The sequence below is a fragment of the Ailuropoda melanoleuca genome, chromosome 16 (genome assembly GCF_002007445.2).
Source record: "Ailuropoda melanoleuca isolate Jingjing chromosome 16, ASM200744v2, whole genome shotgun sequence".
NCBI lineage: Eukaryota > Metazoa > Chordata > Mammalia > Carnivora > Ursidae > Ailuropoda > Ailuropoda melanoleuca.
Genome location: NC_048233.1, coordinates 9261578 through 9287645, shown reverse-complemented (window position 1 = coordinate 9287645; position 26068 = coordinate 9261578). Strand labels below are relative to the sequence as shown.

Here is a 26068-nt window from a genome sequence, read left to right as displayed (position 1 = left end):
GTTACGCACTTAAGAGTCAAGATGGTTTTATGTAACTCCTTAACTTGCTTTAATTGTTCATGAACTCCCACCCCTTCTTTTGTAATCCTTGGTCATTTCACCGTGTTTGTGGGATGAAGCCATGGGGTGGGGGTGGGGGTGGATAGAAATCTGTGCTAAAACTCTATATCCTTTTAAGACTTTTGAATCCCTAATCTTTTCATTATACCTTCTCTTCATTTTTCAGTTGAGAAATGGTTGTATCACTCAAATTGTAAATACAAAAGTCTTCCAACTCTACCGTTCAGAATTTTTCATGTCATTTCACACCACTGTAACAGTTACAGAATTTGGAACAGGTAATGATCGCATTGTATGGGCAACCTGGGGATATACACAGCTTGCTGGGAAGAAGTTTATCGAGTTAGCAATACTCACCAAATAGAGATCATTCATTGTTCAACACAGTCAAGTGTATTTGTCAATAGGTCAACTTGAAGGTTGCTTTTGAAAAAGATTTTCCTCACAGTATGTAAACTAAACTTATTATGTAAATGCGACATGTTTATATCTGCGTCTGTGCCTGCCATCAATCAGACCGAGGAGCTTTCTTCTGAAGTAGAAGGGCTAAGCTAATAAATTACGGGTCTCTCTTTAACTTTGTGTAAATCAGCTGATAACCAATTGCCAGGGTCTAATCTTTGATTTAATACAGGAGATCACAATTTATATCTAGAGTGTCTCTTCCTGCTCCCTGCTTACTGATGTGGAGTGTATTGGAACAGGACCACATTTGTTTACCTTGTTTAAGAGCTACAATTACAGGGGCGCCTGGGTGGCACAGCGGTTAAGCGTCTGCCTTCGCTCAGGGCGTGATCCTGGCGTTATGGGATCGAGCCCCACGTCAGGCTCCTCTGCTGGGAGCCTGCTTCTTCCTCTCCCACTCCCCCTGCTTGTGTTCCCTCTCTCACTGGCTGTCTCTATCTCTGTCAAATAAAATAAATAAAATCTTAAAAAAAAAAAAAAAAAAGAGCTACAATTACAAGGCAGAATAGCTGTGGACCTTGTGGTGCAAAGCTTAGAATAACAACTATGAGAGCCTCTTCACAGAGGAAGTTTGTCAATCTCTAATTTGATACAAATGGAGACATTTGCAAGTGTAAAATAGTAATGAGACATTTACAAGATTGCACATAGTAAGTGCTCAATAAATAAAAGAATGGAAAAGAAAAAGTGGAAAGTGAAATTTAATTTGGGGTGGAGAAAACCAGATTCAATACTAATTATTTCTTGTTACTCAAAAATGGTTTGGCTAATATTATTTATAAAGTGCTTTATATAAACCTACTTGATCAATAGTGTCATGGCATTCATTATGGGTGTTTGTCCCATTCGTATTGTAACTCAGCTAGATGTGTCTACCTCTGCTTATCACATGCGTTGCTGACACCATAGTACATTTCTATTTACTTTGCTTTCAGATATTTTTCTTATCTGGCAAAAGTCTAAAAGCATAGTTATCTGGTAGGCTAAGGAAAGGTTTAAAGGAATTGAAAGCCTTATTCTTGAGATGTCTCTGAAATTCTGTGTTATAAAAGGAGTTACAAGCTAGAACTGAATAGAATGGTCAGAGGAAGGAAATTAAAAGCATTTTCTCCTGCTTCTGATTCAAATACTTTCATATTAATAACATTTTTCAGTTGAATGTATACTATAACCACGTAGAAATGAAGTATTCTGGAACATGCTCCAAAGCACCCACACCCCCCCTTCAATGTAGAACAAGAGTGTAATTCTGTGTACAGAAGTTTGTGCATGTCCTCTAAGCTGTTTTTTTTCTGAGAGTCTTGAACAAACAGTGCATTCTCGGTCACACTGTTTTTTATTTCTTGCAGGTGTGCAGATCAGTGAAAGGGCTTCTACTTTTATCACTCAATTGCTCGGGAGTGTGAGCTTTGAGAACATGGATCCTTTCTATAGAAGAGGAATTTCTTATTTTGGAACTGTAGGTCTGACTTAAAAATACATGTTTTCGTTTCATTTTCTGGGATCATGGCTCGCCCTCTGAAAATTTCTGGACACGTTTTTCCTCCTTTCATAGCATATTTGTGGCCTTACTACATCTGATAGACGAGAAAAATCCCAGGGGGAAAGAAAGCGATAGATAAAATTATAGCTGTTTCCATTTTATGTATCTATTTAATAGAACATCTTTTTGTCTATAGGAATTTCATAAAATTACAAATAAATAATGACATTTAGGAATAGAAAAATTCCTTCTCTGCAGAAATGTGACGTTTTAAGTTTTAAAAATTAATGCTTTTTTTTTTTTTGCACAGCTTAAATTTTCTGGTCCTGATAATGTACCGATGGTGAACAAGTTATTGCAATTGGAGCTCAATAACAGAATTATAGGAAACTACACCACAGATGAGAATGGGGAAGCTGTGTTCTCTATTGACACTTCAGATATATTCGATCAAGAGTTCAGCCTGAAAGTAAGACATCAAAGAGTAGAAGAGATCCCACAAAGTATTTGAGAGTTATGGATTTTGAACATTAGGAATCTCTTAAAAGATCATTTGTATTAAGAATATATTTTAGGGGTGCCTGGGTGGCCCAGTCAGTTAAGCCTCAGACTCTTGGTTTCAGCTGAGGTCATGATCTCAAGATTGTGAGATAGATGCCCTTAGGGCTCTGCACTCAGTTGGGGGGGGGGGGTCTGCCAAAGGCTCTCTCTCCCTCTGCCCCTCCCCACTCTCTAAAAATAAATAAATAAATCTAAAAAAAAAAAAAGAATATATATTTACAAAGTTTTAATATTTAGAGTATTTTATATGTTTGTTTGTTCATTAAATAATACCTGAGAATACTTACTCAAGAGGATGAGATAATAGCCAGGCACAATTGTTAAAACGTCTCTACCAACCAGTATTTTCCTCTGAGAAACTACAAATAGTTCATGAAGTTGATTTGGCCATTTTTCCCCTTTGATCATTTGATGCACAGTTAAGGGAGATACTATGATGTGTACTTTTCTGCTTCTTAAACAGAATTTTGGACTTAAACAATTGTCCGTGTACAAATACAGCTGAAAGACACAGGGTGGCTATTCTCTGATTTCAAGTACAAAGTAAAAATAAATTAGCATAGGCCTAATAAAACATACACACAATTACGGTCATGTTTTGTATACAAAAAAGAGGAAGTGTTATTATTATTTTACTTCCAAAACCTGGGTATTTGAAACGTCAGCCACAAGCTAAAATTCCTTCCTACTTTGAAGAGATAAGAAGCCTTCCATTCTGGAATAATTCCTGTCTTTAAAGGTCTTTACAGCTCTAAGGTCCTTCGCTTTCCTTTTCTTATCAGGCCACATATATTCGACCTCTGAGCTGCTATCCTTCCAGCTGGCTAGCACCTGAGTACGTGGATGCTCATTTCTCAGTTTCACGCTTTTACTCCCGAACCAATAGCTTCCTGAAGATTGCTCCTGAGCCAAAGCAGCTTAGATGCAATCAACAGAAAATTGTTACCGTGCATTACTCCCTAAACGGGGAAGCATATGGGGATGATTCAAATATCAACTTCTTTTATTTGGTAAGTCTCAGTTGATGGATCCTTGGGTCTTGTCTAATTGTCTGCTTAGCACAGTGCGGCTTGGACCGGGTATGTCAGTCATGCCATGGTATGTGAGCAAGCCGACCTTCTCACTTAGCTGGGAATACTATTGGATCTATGAAGAACAAACAGAAACAAATAAGCGAACACATAAACAAACACATAAAAAGATCCAAGGCAATTTCAATTTCCCTAAGGATGAAAAACTTACTATTCCCAGTCTATTATTTTAAGTGTTCGATTATAACTCATATCAAGGATTTGTGACCCTTCATGAGAGTACAACATTAGGCAGATACCAGAGAGTAAGGTGCAAGCTCATTCTGATAAGCAGTAAAAGGAATTCGCTCTTTGGTCCTGTCCCCATATTTATCTGTTCTGTCCTGATAAGCATATTGAAAGGTGAAAAGCTAGAATTTTCTGCCGTATGGATATCTCTATCTTACAAATAAGGGAACAGTGGTGAAGAAGTGAGATGACTTGGCTTATTCAAAGCCAGACAGTCTACCCCTTTGCACAGTACACAGTGTATTATTCACCAAGTTTCTAGCTTATAATAGGCTTTCAATTAATCCTTAGTTTCTGTGTTGTTTTCCAAGCTGTTCAGAGTCTACTTTTTGTACTTGCTCTTAGACGCTACCTTCTCTTTGGAATAGAATTCTCATAGACCAGTCATTATCCATTTTTAATATCTGTGAAATGGTATGATGTTCCACATTGTGTTTTCTTTGTTCTGCACAGGTGATGGTGAAAGGAGCGATCTTCCTCAGCGGACAGAAGGAAATCAGAAACAAAGGCATACATAATGCATTCATTTTTTACTATGTACCCTGCCTTCATTTTTCTTCCTTTTAAGGAAATGTTACAGGGATAGAGTCATGAGGTTAGGAAGAGCACTTAGTGTTAACAATCAGTGGCTGGAAAGCAGTCATATGGCCCAGGGTATCCTTCCAACTATTTCAGAGAAAGATTTCTACTTGTTTATATTATTGCCAGGTTATCAAACGCATTATAGAAAAGTGATGTTCAAAACCCAAATATTGTCAGTGCCTCAATTATGCAGTCTTTTTTGTGTACATCGTTCCCGTTATTTAATTGATTTGCCTTTAAAATAAAGCCCAACTTGCTCTTCCTTTCCATAAGCCATTCTCTTTTAGCTCAGGGTCAGCAGTGAGCCAGGAAACTTTGGGAACTGTATCGGTTAATTACATCTCCTATTTACACAGCCTGGAATGGCAACTTCTCATTCCCCATCAACATCGATGCTGATCTGGCTCCCGTGGCTGTCATGCTTGTCTACACCCTTCACCCCAGTGGGGAAATTGTGGCCGACAGTGCCAGATTCCAGGTTGACAAGTGCTTTAAAAACAAGGTGATGTTTCTTCTATTTTTTGCCTGTCTTTCGAGAGAGCAGTGAGCAGTTTTCTCCCTGTCGTCTTCTTCTTACGTGATTACTATCACCTTTTACATGGTGATCTCAGAGTCAGTGTTGGTATAATTAAATTATTAGAATTGCCAAGCAGAATGAGTAACTTTTGGTAGCAATGCCAATCCTGAGATGATAGAAGGATGGTGAAGATGTCCTCATAGGGAGAGTTAAGGGTGAGAATGGGCGGGAGAAACATAGGTACAGAAATCTATAAACATTTATTGGAAAAGATTGTGTTTATTTAAATTATTTTGAATGTATTCAAATGTACTTATTCAACTTATTTTTATAATTATCTTACTCCCTTTTTCTTCCTCCACTTTAGGTTAGCATAAAGTTCTCTAAGGAGCAGGGGCTGCCGGGCTCCAGCACCAGTCTCTACCTGCAAGCAGCCCCTGACTCGTTTTGTGCGCTCCGGGCTGTGGATAAAAGTGTTCTTCTGCTGAAAGCGGAACAACAGCTGTCAGCTGAAAGTGTAAGCCCTCGAATTTCCTCATTTTCATCCAGATTCCTCCCCTTCAGCTTATGTTTTTTTGTTTGTTTGTTTTATTTTTTAAGATTTTATTTATTTGTTTGAGAGAGAGAGCACCAGCAGTGGGAGGCAGGCAGAGGGAGAAGCCGACTTCCCGCTGAGCAGAGAGTCCCATAAGGGACTCGATCCCAGAACCCGGGGATCGTGACCTGAGCCGAAGGCAGATCCTTAACCAACTGAGCCACCTGGGAGCCCTCAGTGTTTTTATTTGAGATGAAACATGTTGAGAATATAAAATATTTTCTTCCTTTGTTCTTTCATGGGTTACATACTTCATTTTTCTTGAAACCTACAGTTAAATCTCCATGTTGAAGGATATGCTTGAATACAGCGTCTAAAGTTGTTACCTATTAACAGATCTCATATTGTCATAAGCATTTCCAGACCAGCAATTCTCGACTTTGACATCAAAATTGTTTCCATTAATAACTGTTAGATATTTTCCCTTTATTTTTCAGTACAAGAACATATAAATATTGAGATGTGTGATCCTATTCACAACTAATTTAATAACTTAAAATTTTTCTTATTATTAAAATTATTCCTATTGCTTTAATATATCTGAGCTGCTACAACAAAACACCCCAAATTAGGTAGCTTATAAACAACAAAATATTTCTAACAGTTCTGGAGGCTGAAATTCTGAAATCAGGGAGCCAGCATGGTCGGGTGAGGTCTCCCTTCTGGTTTGCAGACTCCCTATATCTTCACGTGGTGGAAGGGACAAGGGACATCTCTCAGGCATATTCTATTAGGGCATGAATCCATTCTCTACTGGCTCCACTCTCACGACCCAATCACCTCCCAAAGGCTCCACCTCCTAATTCCGTCACATTGGGCATTAGGATTTCAACACATGTATTTTGGGAGGACACCTTCAAACCACAGCACCTGTGTAGTGTAGAAAATGTGCAAAATACACAAAGGCCTAAAGAAGGAAATCTTTAAAATCATTCATAATCTTAACACTTAGACATATTTTTTTTTACTTCACAAAATGGACCTCTATTGTACCGAAATGAACATTTGTGATGCGATTTTTTAAATCGCGATTTTTTTATGCCTTCTCTGAAGGCATATGTAGTTTACAAATGAGATCTCCCTATAGTACGTCTAGTTTTAAGTATAAACTATAAAAATTAATTAATAACAATATACTAATAATGATTAACCATGACATAAACTGTATATTTTTTCCCAATGTAAAAGTTAAATACATTTAATTTCTTCTTGGTGCTAAGAAGCTTCTAACTGATTTCAGAGTCAGTTAGAAAAGAATCAACAAATAAAGGATAAGCTTATCTATACATATGGAAGATATATATACACTTTTTTCTAAGAGTTTCATGGTGCAGGGTAAATAGTTTCTGCTCATTTGGTCCTCATGTTTCTTTAGTGTCGTTTAACCTAGAGCACAATCTTTCTTTGTCCCTTTTGAAACTGATATTTTTGGAGAACATAAGCCATGTATTTTTGTTTGTTTGTTTGGGTTTTGTTGTTGTCATTTCTCTGTCATTGTTGTTTGGGGGTTTTTTTGTGTTTTTTTTTTTTTAGAGAGAGAGTATAAGCAGGGGTGCAGGGCAGAAGGAGAGAGCGAATCTTAAGCAGGCTCAATCTCATGACCCTGAGATCATGACCTGAGCTGAAATCAAGAGTTGGACTTTTAACAGACTAAGCCACCCAGGAACCACCCCCCCAAGTAGTTTTTTGATAAAATGTTCCTCATTTTAAGTTTGTCTGGTATTTCTCATAATTGGGGCAAGATTATGCATCTCTGGCCAGAATACCACATACATGGTATTGTGAATTTCTCCAGGTACACAAAATCCATCTGCCTACCATCGGTGATGGTAATTTTGATCATCTGATAAAGGTGTGTCCATCTATCTCCATGGGCTATTTTCTTCCTTAAACTAATAACCAATTTGTGCTTATTTTTTTTTAAAGATTTTATTTATTTATTTGACAGAGAGATAGCCAGCGAGAGAGGGAACACAAGCAGGGGGAGTGGGAGAGGAAGAAGCAGGCTCCCAGCTGAGGAGCCTGATGCGGGGCTCAAACCCAGAATGCTGGGATCACACCCTGAGCCAAAGGCAGACGCTTAACACCTGCACCACCCAGGCGCCCCTGCAATTTGTGCTTATTAAGACTATTTGTACACCCTGCTCCTCATCAAAATTTCCTTAGAGTTAACATCCATTGATACTTTTTACCTAAACCAATATTGGTAGGATAGTTGAAACATGATTTGCTAATTTTCCCTCTTCCTCTTTACTTATGGTTGCAGGAATTTTTAAGTCTCAAAGATTTATAATTTAGATTTCATAATTCATCACTATCCTTAATTATTTTTATGTTAAAATTATCTTAAATTTTCCAGTGGGAGCATCTTCAAGTTCTTGTGATATGCCCAGATACTGTTTTTAGCACTCACCAATTTTCTGGCACAAAATGTTCTGGGCCCATCTTCTACTTTCTTTGCACTAGCCTTAAAAAAACTATGTTTCCAGGGAACCTTAATTCCTTAGACTATGGACTAGCATTTGCTTAATTTCTCTCTTTTTAAAATTTAATGTCTATTCAGTTAATACATTATCTTTGCTGATTTGTGATACCACCTTTTTCATATACTGTATTTCTATTGGTGATTATGTTTATTTCCGGAATTTATATTCTGTTCCATTGGTTTGTCTATTGATGTGTCAACACCACACTGTTTTAATTATGGAAGCTTTGTAACGTGTATTAATTATGGGTAAGAATCAATCCCTCATCCTCATCCCCCAGCTCTTCTGTTTTAGGGTTTCCTTAGCTATTTTTCCATGTTTGATTTTTCCATAGCAACTTTATTTTGGGGGCATTCTATTACATTAACTTTGCTTTTATCCTTATTCTTTACCATTACTCTTTTCTTTGATGCGATTTTTAGCTTTTTTATTAAGAAGTTTGCATAATTTCCATTTATTTATTTTCATTGGTTTAAGTGTTAAGGCCTATGAATTTTTCTCTGATCCCTACTTTTAAAGTATACCTTAGATTTTTATCTATAGCAATTGTACCATCATTTTTCAGAAACTCTGTAATATTTGCACATAGCCTTTCACTGAAAACTTACTTAGTGGAACATTCTATAATGTATATGTAGACAGGCCTCCTTATTTGGGGATTTTCTCTTTAATTCCAAGTTATATTGCCTCATGATCAGTAATCTTTCTATTTGATGGAGACTACTGATATTTTTTTGTGCACCCAAGTATATCAACAGATTTTGAGAATGCTTCACTTGAGTTCAGAAGATGTAGTCTCTTTTATTAGTTTTCTATCCATAAGATCCGATTTTATCTAAGTTTTTATTTAAATTCCAGCTGGTTAACATACAGAGCAATATTAGTTTCAAGTGTACGAATAGTGATTCAACACTTTCGTACAACACCAGTGCTCATCACAAGTGCACCCCTTAATCCCCACCACTTATTGAACCCATCCCCCAACCACCTCCCCCTGGTAACCATCAGTTTGTTCTTTATAGTTAAGAGTTTGTTTCTTGGTTTGGCTCTCACTCTCTTTTTCCCTTCTTAAATTCCACGTCTGAGTGAAATCATATGGTATGTCTTTCTCTGACTTAGCATAATACTCTCTAGCTCCTTCCACATCATTGTAAACGGCAAGATTCTGTGCTTGTTTTTTTAAATACACTTGACCCATCTTGTACTGAGAGTAGGGTGTTAAACTACCCTATTAAGAGTGTTTATTTCTGCTTCTCCTTGCATCTTGTGTTGTTTCTGCTTTGTGCAAGTGGCTGCTGTATTATCTGGTGCACAGATATTCAAAACTCTTACACCTTTATTACGCAATGGGCGGTTGCACGAGAAAGTGCTCTTCTCTGTCTTATTTGATGCCTTTTGGCTCTAATTCTACTTTTTCTGATATCAAGATAATTATAACCTCTGCTTTCTTATTAATTTCACTTCACTGGCCTTTAGTTTTAATATTTTGAAATACTGTATTTTATAGGTTTTTTTCTATATAGCACAGTGCCGGATTTTGCTTTTAAAAAAAAAATTCTTTTTTAAGGAGAATTAAGTCCATTCACTTGTATTGATATGATTGATATGTTAGATATCAACTTTATCATGTTTTTGTTATCATTACTGCGCATTATTTAAATTTAATTTATTTCTTTAGCTTTTTGAGTTTTTCTCTGCTACAGATGTTTTCAAATTTCTTCTTGTATTGAGCTGAGGTTTAATTTTTATTTTAGTGATTGTCTTTGTGTTTATATCTTTTATAATTCTCTAGCTCACTTTTTTCTTGCCTCATCCTTAAATCTAGCCAGTCGTTTTTAAGTACTATCCTTTGACTCCCTATTACCTACACCACAGTCCATAATTTTATTGTATTTTTCTCTTTTCTCTCATTTTAAAGTTGGATCCTTACTTCTTTGTCCAAACATACTACATTTACATTCTACTTTTCTCTTCATATCCACAAAGTTCTGCCCACTCCCTCAGTCACCTTTTGGTTGTGTAAAGCTTTTTTATAATAGACTCTTCAGAATGTCACATGGGTATAGAATTCCCTGAATTTCTCATATTCACAATTGTTTCACTAAAGCTTTCCTGTGGGAAGGACAAGTTATCTGTATCTTAAATCCTTGTTTCCCCTTTCTTTGAGTTTCTTGAAAATGCTATTCCACTATTGCCTTACTTTCAATACTGCTTCCAATAATTCTGACATGTCTGGGGTGCCTGGGTTTCAGTCATTAGGCGTCTGCCTTCGGCTCAGGGCGTGATCCCAGAGTCCTGGGATAGAGCCCCACATCAGGCTCCTCCGCTGGGAGCCTGCTTTTTCCTCTCCCACACCCCCTGCTTGTGTTCCCTCTCTCACTGGCTGTCTCTCTCTCTGTCAAATAAATAAAATCTCAAAAAAGAAAAAAAAAAGAATTCTGACATGTCTAATTCATTTGCCCTTAAAAAGTATTTGAATTTTTTTTTTTCTGAAGGTCTTGAGGGCTTTCTTTCCTTTAGTCTAATAGTTTTAGTAAAACATGTCTCAGAATCTATTGTTTGGGAGAAGCGTTACCAGGTATTCAGCAGACCCATTCATTGTGTAACTTCATCTTTTATTTCCAGAATTTGTCTTGGATTATAATTTTAAATATTAGTTTTTCCATTTTCCTCCTTCTAGAAAAACTCTATAAATATATTGGATCTTCTTTGCTGGCTTTTCAATTCAACTACTCTGCCTATGACTCATTTTAATTTATTCTTCTCTCATTTTTATTCTTTTTTTTCTTTACTTTTATGCTGCTTTTTAAAGTTTTCTTTCGATCTGCTTTTTCTTGAGCTCCTTATAGAGTTTATATCTGATATTATTTTAACTCTTTCTGATTTTAATAAATTATCATTTTATTTCTTCCTAGGTTTTGTTCACTTCCATTCTTCCATTCTTTCTTTATTGAATTTCTAATTCGTGGTGCTTTTTAATACCCCAAATGAGTGTTTAAAATTATTTGATTTATATGAAGTGTTTTGGGATGGCTTTTCTGTTTATTTATTTATATAGTCAGTTAGTAATTTACTTTAGCAGATAAGTTGCGTTAGCTAAAGTGTTCCAATTTGCATTTTCCATTTTATCTTATCCTGATTTTGTATGGAATTAATTTTCTCTAGTTCTTAAAATTTTTGTAGACAGTGTTCATGGGTAATGAGTGCCTTTTCCTGTTATTTTAATGAGATACAATTTCTTGTAAAAGAGGTGTTGTTAATGATGGAAATAGGAGTGGAAATTAGCATATTTTTATTTCCCTTTCCAAGGGCATCACACCTGCTCTAATAATCTATTTCCCAACAGCCGTGCTTTTAGGAGCTGCCACTTCCAGGCCCATTCATTTCAATCCCCTTCCTTGTCTCATATATTGAATCTAAGAACTATGACCCATATTTTGACACTGAAAGTACTTTCTTTATCCAGAGTTGATTTGGTGTGTATGTCCTCTCATTTCTCCATCCAATCTCTTCTTTGTCTTACTCACTTAAGCCTTCCCTCTCCAACTTTACATACCCTCAGATTTTCAGCAGCAGTACGGAGCTCTGTTGGAATTTGGTGTTTATTTCTTTACTAACAAGTAATTTGAAGGTCATGGTATTATTTATGTACTAGTAATGTTAAAGACACAGTCATGCATGTTATATTTCTTTGATTTTATATTTGTTTTGGAAGGATATTTAAGAAGATTTAGAATCAGACAGCTACCAGACAGTTGGGTATTCTAGCATTATAATTGCAATAGATCATCTGTAAATTAGGCCTTGGAATAATCCGTAGATCTTCAGGCATCTCATGCTTAAATACTATCCTAAGTCCTGAACCAAAACTGAAAAATTTTATGAACATGACATTGACCACCTCAAACAAAATTGAAGTTTCCCTCTTCTGAAAGGATGAGTTGACTCAAAAGTGTTAGATTAATTATCACAGCAATGCCCTTTTTTTTCTTCAAATTTTTATTTAAATTCTAGTTGGTTAACATAGAGTGCAATATTTGTTTCAGGAGTAGAATTCGGTGATTCATCATTTACATACAACACCCAGTGCTCAACACGACAAGTGCCCTCCTTACTACCTATCACCCATCTAGCCCATCCCCACCTACCTCCCTCCATCAACTCTGTTTGTTCTCTATCTTTGGGTCTCTTATGATTTGCTTCCCTCTCTCTCTTCCCCCACATATGTTCATCTGTTTTGTTTCTTAAATTCCACATATGAGTGAAATTATATGGTATTTGTCTTTCTTTGACTTATTTCGCTTAGCATAATACCCTCTAGGTCCATTCATGCCTTTTTGAATAGCAAGATCTCATTGTTTTTGATGGCTGAGTAATATTCCATTGTGTATATATACCACATCTTCTTTATACATTCTTCAGTCAATTGGCATCTGGGCTCTTTCCATAGTTTGGCTACTGTTGATAATGCTCCTATAAACATTGGGGAGCATGTACCCCTTTGAATCTGTATTTTTGTAACCTTTGGGTAAATACCTATGGTAGTGCAATTGCTAGACCATAGGGTAGTTCTATTTTCAACTTTCTGAGGAAACTCCATACTGTTTTCCAGAGTGGCTCCACTGGTTTTCATTCCCACCAACAATGCGAGAGAATTCCTCTTTCTCCACATCCTCACCAACATCTATTGTTTCCTGTGTTGTTAATTTTAGCCATTCTGACAGGTGTAAGGTGGTATCTCATCATGGTTTGATTAGTATTTTCGTGATTATGAGTACTGTTGAGCATCTGTTCGTGTGTCTGTTAGCCATCAGGATGTCTTCTTTGGAAAAAATGGCTATTCATGTCTTCTATGTGATGGCTATGCCCTTAAAGAAAAGAACAAATTATAATGGCACAAAACTTGCCAATTTTGTAAAAATAAAACAAATGCTTAAAATCATTGGGAACCATGTGATTTTTCTCATAGGTGTACAGCTTGCTTCCAAATATAGAACTATATGGTTATTTCCATCATGGGCTCAACCTTGATGATGGCAAGCTTGACTCTTGCATTCCTCAAAAAGATATGTTTTACAATGGTTTGTATTACGTACCTGTAAGCAACTATGGGGATGGAGACATCTATAATATTCTCAGGGTAAGATCATTTAAGATTTTAAAAATTATGTCATCTCAATTTTAATTTTAGTATTCATAATGCATATCTATGTTTTATTAATTATGTACCTTTCTTCCTATTCTTGGAGATTGGTGTCCATAATTTGTTTAAAGATCACTCAGAAATTGTCTTATAAAAAGGAGATATTAATTTTTGCTAATTTTTCTCTTTTTTAAAAAATAAATAAGTGGCAATGAAGTTATAAAAACCTCATGTTTGAAGTAATGAGACAGTATTTAATTTATTGCAATAAATATCATGCAGAAATTGTCAAATCAAGAGGTTAAAATATAGTCCAGGCTCCATCTGTACCTAGGCTATCAATTATGTACGCTGAGGACTCGACAAAAGGATCTTTATAATTGAGGTCAGAGGTATAGAAGGAAAGGGGCATATAATTAGACAGACTTTAGCTTAAGTCCCAACTCTCCAAAAGACTGATGGCATTGTGTGTGTGTGTGTGTGTGTGTGTGTGTGTGTATTTGATATTAATTAGGGTGATGATAGTGCTTATCTCGTAAGTATTTTCCCCTTTGAATTAAATGGGGAATGATTTAAAATAGCCAAATCCTAGCATATAAATGCTACCTAAATCACAGTGCTTATCATTTTTTGTTCCAAATTCAAGACTTTCCATACATTAAATAGAGGTGACTTGATTTCTAAAATCCCAGATCCTTGCTAGCAGAGGAGACCTGTATTTATCATCTACTTGTGATTATAATATAGTTGATAGGCCTTTTAAGGTCTTGCATGAAAGAAATACACAACTTTCTTTTGCTGTTTGTTTCTTTGAAGGCTATGGGTCTGAAAGCCTTTACCAATCTTCATTACCGGAAACCAGAAGTATGCTCAATGGAGGGAAGGCTGCCATTCCCTAGGCCATTGTATCTAGCCTCAGAAGAATTTGAACCGTTGTACAGTTATGCCCCATCTAGAATTGCATGTGGGTAATCTGGAATTTTATGTCTGGGAGATGGCTAAAAGAACTCATGGAATTGGGTGTCTTCGGGATAAAACTCTAAAAATTGGGATTTAGGTGTGAATTATGCCATGTTTTTGGCTACCACTAGACATCCTGCAAGTGAATAAAGCAGGATAAGGCAGACCAGAAATGGTTTTGGTTTGTTTTGGTTTTTGTTAAAAGGAAGAATTAGCTTCAGCTATGAAAGGAAGTTTATTTTTGTTGGTAGAACACAATATCAGAAGAGCATAGGAAGCAAGCAGTGTGTAGGGATGTGGGAGGACATCATTATAAGTGTGTGTGACACAGGAGAATGCGGTGTCCTGATGGGGCCCTTATACCTTTATTATGTATACATCAAAATACACAGAGCTCAAGGCAAAGGGTATTTTAACTCCCAGATAGCCAAAAAGCTGACATCAGAGAACAGTGTTCAAATATTAGTCCATTTTCTATTGGAAAGGCTGTAAACACAAAAATCAGCCATAGTCTTAGATAAATAAGGTCACTAGGTCACTAGGCAGATTTTCAAAACAGAAATTTAGTCAGAGAAGAAAAATGAAACAAGATCAGCAATACTGCATAACATTGAATTAGTCCATTAATTTAAGTGTGTCTGTCTGATCCTGAAGATGAGTATCAGAAACCACTAGAGAAAAATCAAAGGCCTGACAAAGTTATACAAGGGTGGACTCAGTGAGTAGTCAAGAGACCCTACAAAATCGAGTTTGAACTCACTTTGGAGTCCTAGTCAACAGGTTGAAGCTCTCCACGTTTCTGCTACTTGATGACACCATAAGCTTTATTGGAAACATTTCAACTTTTTAGTATCTTTTGATAAAATATACCAGTCATTCATTTTAATTTCTTCTTTCTTCAGTTATGCATTTGTTAATTCACTCAACAAACATTTATTGAGGCCAGGCACTGAGTCACACATTGTAAAGGCAGTGGCTTAATCTCTACTGTCCTGGAACTTTTAGGCTAACAGAGAAGCGTTACAGTGAAAACAGGTTAATTCCAAAAGCCTTGGGAGAGTGCAATCCATGGAAAGAATATGAATAGAGGACATACATTTCTCCAGGGCCTTTTATATCCCCCGAAGGAAAGAGCATTTACTCCAAGACCTGAAAGAGAATGATAAGGCACCACAAAAAGAGATGGAAGAGCATTCCAAGCTGAGAGGGAAGTATTCTGAAAGACTAACGAAGAAACTAAAAGCACTTCAGAATGTCAGAAAGGTGGCTCCAGGGCCAGAGTAAAGGCAGCTGAAGCCAGAGGGATGGACAGCTCATGAAAACCTTGGAGGGCACTTAAAGAGTTTGGAATTCATTTTCATGAATAATACACTACTGACGAGTTCTCAGCCAACAATCTAATATATGTTTTTAAAAGATATCTCTGGCTGTTCTGTGGAAAAGGGGGTTGGGATTTGGGCTGTTTGTATGAAACGTTCTAAATGCTAGTAGTTAAGTTGCTTGGGCTACTATAAAAAGACAGTGGCAATAGAGAACCATGGATAGATTTGAGAGCTGTTTTCAAGCAGTTTTCATCAAATTGGTTAGGATAGGAAATGCAGGATGGGGGTGCGGGATCCAGGACAACTCTTAAGTTTCCGATTTGGGTGAGTGGATTTTGGTACCTTTCATGAAGACAGGAAATACTGGAGAGAAGCAGGGGGGAGGATATAATGCGTTTACTTTTGGGACAGTTTCATCTGAAATGCCTAAAAAGCATCTGAAAAGAAATGTGTGCATAAAGGTGTGACATACATAAGTCTGGAGCTCAGAAGAGAGTTCCAGGCAGGAGACACAGAGGTGGGGGGAGGGGGGACAGACATCCGCTCAAGTCCGTTAACGGCACCACGTGTGAAGCTATCAATGGGGAGACAGTGAATACAGAAAAGAACGCCTAAAGCAGAGCTCCTAGGAACAAGTCAAAGAGGGAGAAATATCCTCAAATGAGAATGGCAGAACAGAAGAGAACTAGAATGATACTAACAACAGTGACTGTTTGAAAAGAACACCGTTATTAAGAGCACCAAATACAGCCTAGAGGCCAAGCAAGTGAAAGAAAGTGTTTTTTAGAGTTAGTAACATTAATGACACTAGAAACTTTAGGGAAGGTAATGTTAGCATAGTGGAACTGGCAGACACCAGAATGTCAAATGAGAAACTCCATCCAGTGAATAAACTTCACTTTCTCTAAATTTGATTGTGGAGGAACAATGTAGGCTGGTGGTTGTTTTTGTCTGTTTGTTGTTGTTTTTAGAAATGGCAGAGATTTGAACAGCAAAACGCCGATGCCTTGGTTGAGATATACATTTATTGGCAATGAGCCCCGGGAGCAAAGCATGTGTGGTTAAAGACATGGCTAATTAAGTGTGTGTCACGGAAGCCCATACCTTTACTCCCTCCAAAGAAAGCATTTCTCTTTTCTTTTAGCTTCTGGAGGCATGAAGGAGAATTTTGACTTTATAGAACAGGCTGTAAGAGAAACGGTAAGAACAAACTTTCCAGAGACATGGATATGGGACCTCGTCAGTGTCGAGTGAGTTTTTGAGTTTTCTCTCCTACATATCTTTATTTCTATTTTATTTTTGTTGTGATCTCTTAAACTTTACTCCTGGATATAGAAAGCAGTACCATATCTGTAAAATATACCATACATTTGTATGTACTGACCATGTATCTTATTTTATTTTTTTCTATAGCATTGTTTCTCATTTATTAATCTCATGCAGATAGATGTAAGCTGCCTTAATTTTTTTTTAAAAAAATAATGCAGTGTTTAAAGAAATGGGGCATTTTTAAGGACAAATTTCATACACATCCAGCTCTCAAGATTGTTATCTAATGCCCCGTCTAAAAGTTTTAATTTACTTTAACCCTTCAGTTAATGCCTTTTTGCTTGCTCTGGACTAAATTTAGTTTCCTCGTTTAGACAAAGAATGTATTTCATCAATGATCTCTCCTCAGTTCCTCAGGCTCAGCAAATCTGTCCTTCCGCATCCCTGATACTATCACTCAGTGGCAGGCAGATGGCTTCTGTGTGAATGGTGATGCTGGATTTGGCATTTCGTCAACAACTACTCTGGAAATCTCCCAACCTTTCTTTGTTGAAACGACCTTGCCCTTTTCAATTGTTCGAAATGAACAATCTGATTTGATTGTCAATGTCTTCAGCTACCTGAACACATGTGTAGAGGTAAGTTGTTCCCTTTGACCTGGAGGCAAAATCTAACAAGGCCAAAAGATCCCTCAATATTTTCCTTGAATATTGCCGTCTTCTTTTTATTCTCAAGGGCAAAATGGTACTATAAAGTGATAAGACGTGTTTCTGTATTCCTTAGACAAAGACAGTTGCTTTAATTCACAGCAAAGATTTAAATACTGCTTTGACAATGTCATTTCATTACGATGTGTGTTGTACTCTATCTTTCTACTTGTGGGAAGTCATCTGGTATCTTTAATTTTTGCTAACTTAAAATAGTCAATATTCTCAAGATGGGAAGAGGATTAGTAACAGTAAAGTATTTGGAGTGCCAATCTCATTGCATGACTGTTTTTTTAGATTTCTGTTCAGCTGGAAGCATCTCAGGATTTTGAGGCAAATATCAGCACCCCTAAAAACAATATCAGTGAGGTTATCCAAGCTGGAGAGAAGAAAACATATGTCTGGACTCTATTACCTAAGACATTGGGTAAGCAGCTATGTGTATGCCAATCTCTCATGGAAAGCCAGCCTTTTTTTTTTATTTTCAGACTTTTATTTTCACTTTTAATTCCAGTAAAGTTAACATATAGTGTTATATTAGTTTCAGGTGCACAATGTAGTGATTCAACAGTTCTATACATTTTTCAGGGCTCATCATAATAAGCACACTCTTAATCCTTGGGATGGGTGAAATAGGTAAAGGAGAAAACCAGCCTACTTTTATTGCCTTCATTTATTTTCCTTACATCCTCTATACAAACAATTTTCTCCCTCTCCTTTTTTAAAATTCTCAGTTAAAAATCCTGTTTCTATAATCTGATGTCCAGTAGCTCATGTTTCTATAGAGCAAAACCACCATTCATTTGTACAAAAGTGTAATGTGATTGAAATATGATATAAATGCCAATTTTCATGATCTATCAAACCCATGTATCATATCCTAAAAGAAGGTTATATATTCATTAATGTTTCCCAATTCCTTCACTTCCAACTTACCCCGCCTACCATCAGGAACTGGGGTCACCTATCCCAAAACTACTCCTCAATCCCAATGATTGCCAGGATTTACGAATTTACTAAATGTATCATGAGACACCAAAAATACTGAACACTGGGATGGAGATCAAACACTGAGAAGAGTATTGTCTTCATGCACATGTTATCTGCAATATAGAAAAATTAATTTGAAACTGTCCTATCTTTTAAAAAGAGTCTAAGAAACAGAAAAGGCTAGATGTGGTAGGTGATGGTACTCATTATCATTTACATAAAAAGTTGTCATTAACATTCCCTTTATTTCATGTCTCCTATTCATTGTATTATTATTTGGGGCAGCAAAGAGTTTATTTATGCGATCATTTTTGTTCATCTGCGAGGTTGGTCTGACTAAAACTAGATTTCTGATAGATTTTGCTTCTCAATTGTTCTGACTACCCTCGGTCTTCGGAAATCTTACCCTGGCAATTAAGATAGAACGCCACGTGGCATTTTTTATGGCAAGTTTTATGTCCTTAAGTGGGGGACACAGTTCTAAGAATGGAGAATGAAAGGCTTTCTTAAAAAGAAACAAATGAGACCACACACAGCAACAAGCAAAAACAAGAATAATAAATTGATTATATATAGATTGGTGTATAGGCGTACAGTAACAGTAAACCAAAAGAAATCTCCTTTCAATCTTCTAATTTTTACAAGTAAGGAAACCGAAGATCGGTTTTGATTGCATGACCTATGATTCACAGGGATTTTTCAATCTTCTAATTTTTACAAGTAAGGAAACCGAAGATCGGTTTTAATTGCATGACCTATGAGTCACAAGAAGTTAAAAAAAAAATGGATTCCTTGCTAGCACTAATTTAAATCCATTGCCCTTTCCACTATGTCATATTTTACATTTTTATTTGTTCAAATTTGGGAGAATTTAAGAGTCCTGATTATTTGATGTTATGTCCCCATATTGGCATATGTAACCTTTATAAACAATTAATTATCAAAGAATTGGTTCTGTTGGCTTTGCAAATTATTATTTTTCCTTAAAATTTCTTACTTTTTAATTAAGTAAACGAGTCACTTATTTTTGTTTGGTTGGTTTTTAAAAACTTTTTTATTTGAGTATAGTTGGCCCACAATGTTAATTAGTTTCAGATGTATGACTTAGTGATTCAACATCTCTGTAGGTTACGCTGTGCTCACCACAAGTACAGTTACCATCTGTCACCATACAAGGCTATTACAGTATCATTGACTATATTCCCCATGCTGTGCCTTTTATTCCCATGACATTCATTCCGTAACTAGAAGTCTGTATCTCCCACTCCCCTTCATCCATTTTGCTCATCCCCCCACCCCCTTCCCTCTGGCAACCATCTGTTTGCTCTCTGTATTTATAGGTCTGATTCTGCTTTGTGCTTATTTGTTTGTTTTATTTTTTAAGTAACTAATCATTTAATATAAGGAATCATGAAACAGGTAAAACAGAACATACCAAATTATCTTCAGGCAAGAGAAAGAGCAAGTTATTTTGGTCTAAGCACAAAAATGATGATAGCATTCAGTTCATCCCATTCAAGATGTGGTTCATTCGATTCTAATAATTTCCCATTACAGAAGGGGCCAATTATCATTTAACTTATATTCGGGAATGTTTTCCAGGTAAAGTGAATATCACTATAGTTGCGGAGTCCAGACCAAGTACTGCCTGCCCAGAAGAAGGAGCTGAGCAGCAGAATCTAAACTGGAAAGATACTGTGGTCAAAAGTCTGTTGGTAGAGGTACGTATATGCGAAACTATCAAGCTCTTCCAGATAAGAAATAAGTTAAATAGGAAAAGACTTTCTTCTTGAACAGGCTTAATTAATTGACTGTGGTTACTTTTGACACAAGACATACCATTTTATATGAATTAAAACAGCAATACAATTCATCCTTTCTTTAAGTAATACCTGACCTCAGGGTGGTAAAACTTAACACTTGAAACAGGCTTGATAATATTTTTCTTTCTTCTTTTCTTTTTTTTTTAATGGAATTTTTAAAAAAGATTTTATTTATTTGACAGAGAGAGACAGCTAGCGAGAGAGGGAACACAAACTGGGGGAGTGGGAGAGGAAGAAGCAGGCTCCCAGCAGAGCAGGGGGTTCAATCCCGGGTCTCTGGGATCACATCCTGCGCCCAAGGCAGATGCTTAATTACTGAGCCACCCAGTCGCCCCTATTTTGCTTGCTTCTGACTCATGTTTCCTGTAGACCTGTTGCTCTTCCCTTCCTTTTTTTTAACTGACTCTCAAAGCTGAGACAAGTCTGCTTGTCCTATACTCCCATGTTGTTCCCATCATCCTCAGAAAGAATTAACACTTGTCAGTGTGTATTTCTCATGTTGCCTCTTGGCCTGTCCCTACTCTGCAAAACACTTTAGTTTATCTATTGGAGATGCTAGACAGGAACAGAGGAGGTGAGAGTGTCCCACAATGACATCAGTTATCTCTGTCCTAAATACGGGAACACAGGGTCTAAAGTGGATCTTGGCAATGTACAGTGACTTTCAAATTTAAACAGATGGGGGAGGCTGAATGGATCATCTCCCAGAGACAAACCTGCACCAGCCAGGCCTCCATGAGCTGACGTTTGATTATGTTCCCTATGTGGAAGGTGACCCAGCCTCATTATTTTGTGCTTGTTTTTGTGTACTCTTTGACAGCCTGAAGGTATTGAAAAAGAAATGACTCAAAGTTTCCTTATCTGTACAAAAGGTAAGAGGATCTTTTAGGTGGTCAAATTAGTCCCAAAGAAAAATTATCAACAGAGTCAGTTTATTTCCTCTCCTTCCACATTGGTTCCTTTGCCATTCTGAGTCATTTCAGTGATTCGCTTTTAAGTACCTAGTGGAGGGTTACTTCATTTCATGCCCTATCTTCATTGTATAATTTTGGCTAACAAAAAAGTATATTTATTTATGAGATTTTTTTTTTAATTCACCTATGACATTGGTCTGCCTCAGCCCATTTTTCCCATCTCATGTATTTTTGGCTCCTCTCGTCATGATCGCAGTACAGTATTGGACAGAGGAAGATCAGGATTATGTCCATTGTACTGTCGGGATAAAGCAACTGAGAGCTACATCACCGCCCCTCAATCGCCTCCTTGGTGGCCATCTTGTTGACAATGACCTCATTTTAGTGGGAGTCTCCAACCTTTCCCTTTTGTGGGTGCTGTTTTATATGTCATAGTCAGTAGTTTTTTGCCCTTTTTTACATACATAAATAGTTTAGGCGCGAAACTAGTGGTAAATAATGGCCATTATCCAATACACACATTTATATACCATTTTCTGAATGTCCTGTTATTCTAAACTAGATCAGAGATGTCAGTTTCATCTTTTCTAACAAGCAACTTGCAAAAAAAAAAGTAAATAATGGAATCTATTTCCTAATATGTTTGTCCCATACATCTGCTGCTATTGTTTATAAAAGAAAGTTATCACATTATCTTTTTTATCAATATTTTCTTTCTAGGAACCAAAGCCTCCACGCAGGTAGTTTTGGACTTGCCAGACAGGGTGGTAGAAGGATCCGCCAGGGCCTTTTTCACGGTTGTGGGTAAGTCGGTTAAATCTTGTCTTTCACGATGATTTGAAAACTTTGATTGAGGTAATCTTACAAAATAATAATCCTTAAAATAACAGGATGGAGAGGTTTTTCTAAAGTATTAGTTGGAGGGAAGTACTGTTGAAGGTCATCCCCTATGCTTGTTTCCATGTGGGATCCGAAGGGATTACAGTACCGTTTTCAAATCTATGTCCCTAGGAAACGCTTGTTTTGCTGGATGATAACTGGCATTTAGAAAACAAAGGCTTCTATTATATAGCTCATTCATCTGAAATATTAAATTCCCTTTTCTTTTAAAGACTATTTATTCATTTGACAGAGAGAGAGAGCACAAGCAGGGGGAGTCGGAGAAGCAGGCAGAGGGAGAGGGAGACAAAGGCAGAGGGAGAGGGAGAAGCAGGTTCCCCACTGGGGAGCCTGACTTGGGGCTGGATACCATCATGACTTGAGCCAAGGCAGATGCTTAACTGACTGAGCTACCCAGGCGCCCCTTAAATTCCCTTTAGAAGAATCAGAATAAACTCTGCTTGTTAAAAGATAGTGGGAATTTCCTAGGTAACAGGAAAACTCATGCATAATAATAATGACAAACAAGCAAACGAATACACACTTTTCTAATTTCCCCCTCTCTCTGATAATGAGATTTTCAGAAATATTTTTCATAACGGAAACTCCTTTAATTTCACCCTTCATGGAGCGCCTGGGTGGCACAGCGGTTAAACGTCTGCCTTCGGCTCAGGGCGTGATCCCGGTGTTATGGGATCGAGCCCCACGTCAGGCTCCTCTGCTATGAGCCTGCTTCTTCCTCTCCCACTCCCCCTGCTTGTGTTCCCTCTCTCGCTGGCTGTCTCTATCTCTGTCGAATAAATAAATAAAATCTTTAAAAAAAAAAAAAATTTCACCCTTCATGCCTATCTCCTCTTTAGAATTGCCTCATGAAAACTTTCTTTGTTTCCATCTTTTAAATGCAATTTTAAATATTTCCTTCTTCCACTATGCCTCCTTTATCCACAGTTATTAATGCTGAGATGCCAACTAGAAGCAGAAGTAACCTTCTGCTTTTCTTATTTTTAGGGGATATTTTAGGACTTGCGATGCAAAATCTGGAGAATCTTCTCCAAATGCCCTACGGATGTGGAGAGCAGAATGTTGCCCTACTAGCATCGGATACCTATGTCCTTGACTATCTGAAATCTACTAAACAGTTGACAGAGGAAGTTAAATCTAAGGCTTTCTTTTTCTTATCTAACGGTGAGACCACTTAAGTAATTTCTGCCCACAAAAAATAAAATCAATTGCTACTAATACTAAGATGTCATAAAGTTATTATTATAAGGTATTCTCATGGGGAGAAAGTGGATCTGTACTCTGAACTGGGGTGCTCTGAGTCCTCTCTATTCTTTCTTTTTTTTTTTTTTACTTCAGTACCAGTGTGGTCATTTAGCTTCATAATTCAGAACAATAACATTTCAAATTATGAGCCCAGTTTTGTTAATCTGAATATTTTGCCAAGCTACCTTGTTTGTTGCTACTGTAGCTATAAATTGTTCATTTATCAATTTCTTTTTGTTTGCTCAGTGGTGTTCCATTGCAATGAAGTGATTGGATTTGCATGAAGAAAAAGGGTATATAAATCTTGTAAAATATGATATCAAGGAAAGGCTCAAGGGTATAATTTCTTCAGGTTTTCTTTTCAGAAAGTTAACACAGAAGTCAACTAACTTTAAGGAAAAGGTATTAAATAATTAGTTACTAAGTGCCAGTTACTGAGCTGGGCATAGTCACATGTAATATCTTGTCATTAAAACCCTCTAAAGTTGGAGTTAGTTTTTCTCGCTATGAATAGAGACCCTGAGTTTCAGAAATTAAAGTTGAAATGATCAATCTAATGATTTATGTCTGTCTAAAACTCAAACACAAGGCTTGCTCTATGCCATTCTTTTTCTTCTATTTTTCTTAGATTAAAAAGTTAATTTCTTACAATTTTTTACTTTAGGTTATCAAAAGCAGTTGTCTTTCAAAAACTATGATGGTTCATATAGTGTGTTTCAGCAGAGGAATCAGAAAGGAAGCATGTGGTAAGAGATGAAATTTTTATTTTAAGTAATATAGGAGTGATCTGAAGAGGGTTTGGGATGGTCTGAGGGGGTCGAGGGTGGTGGGATCTGGAAGCAAAGTCGGTTTCAAAGTGAATTTATGGAGATGAATCAGAGAAGCTAAAGTGTTTGATTATTCTTTTTTTTTAAGATTTTATTTATTTATTTATTTATTTATTTATTTATTTATTTGGCAGAGATAGAGACAGCCAGCGAGAGAGGGAACACAAGCAGGGGGAGTGGGAGAGGAAGAAGCAGGCTCATAGTGGAAGAGCCTGATGCGGGGCTTGATCCCATAACGCCGGGATCACGCCCTGAGCCGAAGGCAGCCGCTTAACCGCTGTGCCACCCAGGCGCCCCTGATTATTCTATTTCTAATGCACCCATATACCTGGACTGCCGTGGCAATATGCCTAGAAGTCTCGTCATTTACTGACGAACCCCTGTACTTCCACAGCCTAACCTTGTGGAAAATGGCACAGGCTAGTCTACACTGCTCAGAGAGAGTCAGAAGAGTCAGGGGAGAGGAAAGTAAAACCAGGGGTGCCTGGGTGGCTCAGTCAGTTAAGCGTCTAACTCTAGATCTCGGCTCAGGTCATGATCTCAGGGTCTTGAGATCAAGCCCCTCATCAGGCTCTCCCTCTCCCCCTGCCCCTCCCCACCCTTCTTTCTCTCTCTCCCTTCATCTCTAAAAAACAAACAAGTAAAAACCAAAAAACCTAGAAGGCCCCAGGGCAATGCATCTCCATGTGTAGATAATCCAATGAACCATAAAGCAAGAACCTTATTTGTAAACATGCTGAAAATAACGTGTTTTTTTTTTTACAATTTGATATTCATAACATTTTATTGACCCAAAGAGAAAACTCACTATCAATAAAGATTCTTTACAGTCAACATTAGCCAAATTAGATGCATCCATTATCCAAAGGGAATAATGGTGATGAACCCGTGCAGTAGAGAACATTTCTTTCTTATCTAACTTTGTTTAACTAGTGATTTGCATTACAGGCTCAGTGCTCTTACTTTTAAGACATTAGAGAGAATGAAGGAATATGTTTACGTTGATGAACAAGTTCAGAAAGAGACCTTAATCTGGCTTTCAAGCAAACAGAACATAAATGGCTGCTTTAAAAGTGATGGCAAGCTTTTCAACAACGCCTGGGAGGTGAGAGATGAACAGAACAAGGTTTTCCTTGCCCTTTTGCATGGCCTACCTTTCCTATCTCTGATCTAACTAACCTGGAACGGGAATATTTTTCCTGTGACTATTACCCTTTCTGAGTCTGCCGGAGTCATAAGCCCATGGTGTATTGGTCAACAGCATCGTTCCACGGCATGCATGCTAACCCTAGCTAGACTCAACTCCGCATGCATCTGTGGTTTGCTTCGCTGTCTTTAGTTCTTCCATGCAACTCATCTCCTTCAGTGGTACACTGAAAACAGGAGAGAAGGAAGAGGAAAGAAACCTTGGAAGGAAACATTCATAAATTTGGAACCAGACAATATGTCAGGGGCAGGCGCTCTGATTAGGGAATTCTTTCCTATTTATGGATGGCAAGAAATTTCAGGAAGAATATCTAGTAATTTACAGCATTTCAGTGAAACACTCTTCCAATACCTTCTCAAGTCAAATCATAAAGGCCTTGCTTGCTCTAGGTCAAAATTCAACTGAAATGAACTATGCCCTTGACAGTACCCAGGCCTTCCCTTCCCCTGTCCATATTTAGGTAAATCACTAGACATTTACCCTTCTGATTTCCTGGATTTGCAGAAAGCTGTCCTCCTCCATTCCATCCTCTGTGTCCTTTATTCTCCTAACTTTGTATTTCCCTCTGAATACAGTCCCTCTGATCATGATTTTTTAGCATGCCCTAATATCACCTGAAATATTCTGGGCTTTCCCTCTGTATCCTTCTTAATCACCACTCCTATTCTTGGATTTTGGAACGTAAAGCTAATC

General features: G+C 37.3%; 1 protein-coding gene across 6 annotated transcripts in view; it reads left to right on the top strand.

The window, feature by feature from the left end:
* Nucleotides 1-26068, top strand: part of LOC100471213 (ovostatin homolog 2-like) — a 92793-nt gene that overhangs the window by 56942 nt on the left and 9783 nt on the right. For 4 of the 6 annotated variants that reach the window (XM_034645919.1, XM_034645920.1, XM_034645921.1 and 1 more), the window contains 18 exons: nucleotides 227-338; nucleotides 1875-1984; nucleotides 2319-2477; nucleotides 3352-3579; nucleotides 4342-4396; nucleotides 4827-4972; nucleotides 5355-5504; nucleotides 13038-13208; nucleotides 14028-14175; nucleotides 16638-16743; nucleotides 17172-17400; nucleotides 17767-17896; nucleotides 20062-20180; nucleotides 21103-21154; nucleotides 21917-22000; nucleotides 23084-23260; nucleotides 24006-24087; nucleotides 25117-25273. In XM_034645919.1, the coding sequence (XP_034501810.1) occupies nucleotides 227-338; nucleotides 1875-1984; nucleotides 2319-2477; nucleotides 3352-3579; nucleotides 4342-4396; nucleotides 4827-4972; nucleotides 5355-5504; nucleotides 13038-13208; nucleotides 14028-14175; nucleotides 16638-16743; nucleotides 17172-17400; nucleotides 17767-17896; nucleotides 20062-20180; nucleotides 21103-21154; nucleotides 21917-22000; nucleotides 23084-23260; nucleotides 24006-24087; nucleotides 25117-25273 (2415 nt within the window). The remainder of the gene's footprint in view (nucleotides 1-226; nucleotides 339-1874; nucleotides 1985-2318; nucleotides 2478-3351; nucleotides 3580-4341; nucleotides 4397-4826; nucleotides 4973-5354; nucleotides 5505-13037; nucleotides 13209-14027; nucleotides 14176-16637; nucleotides 16744-17171; nucleotides 17401-17766; nucleotides 17897-20061; nucleotides 20181-21102; nucleotides 21155-21916; nucleotides 22001-23083; nucleotides 23261-24005; nucleotides 24088-25116; nucleotides 25274-26068) is intronic. The other 2 variants (XM_034645922.1, XM_034645924.1) reach the window with 2 other exon arrangements.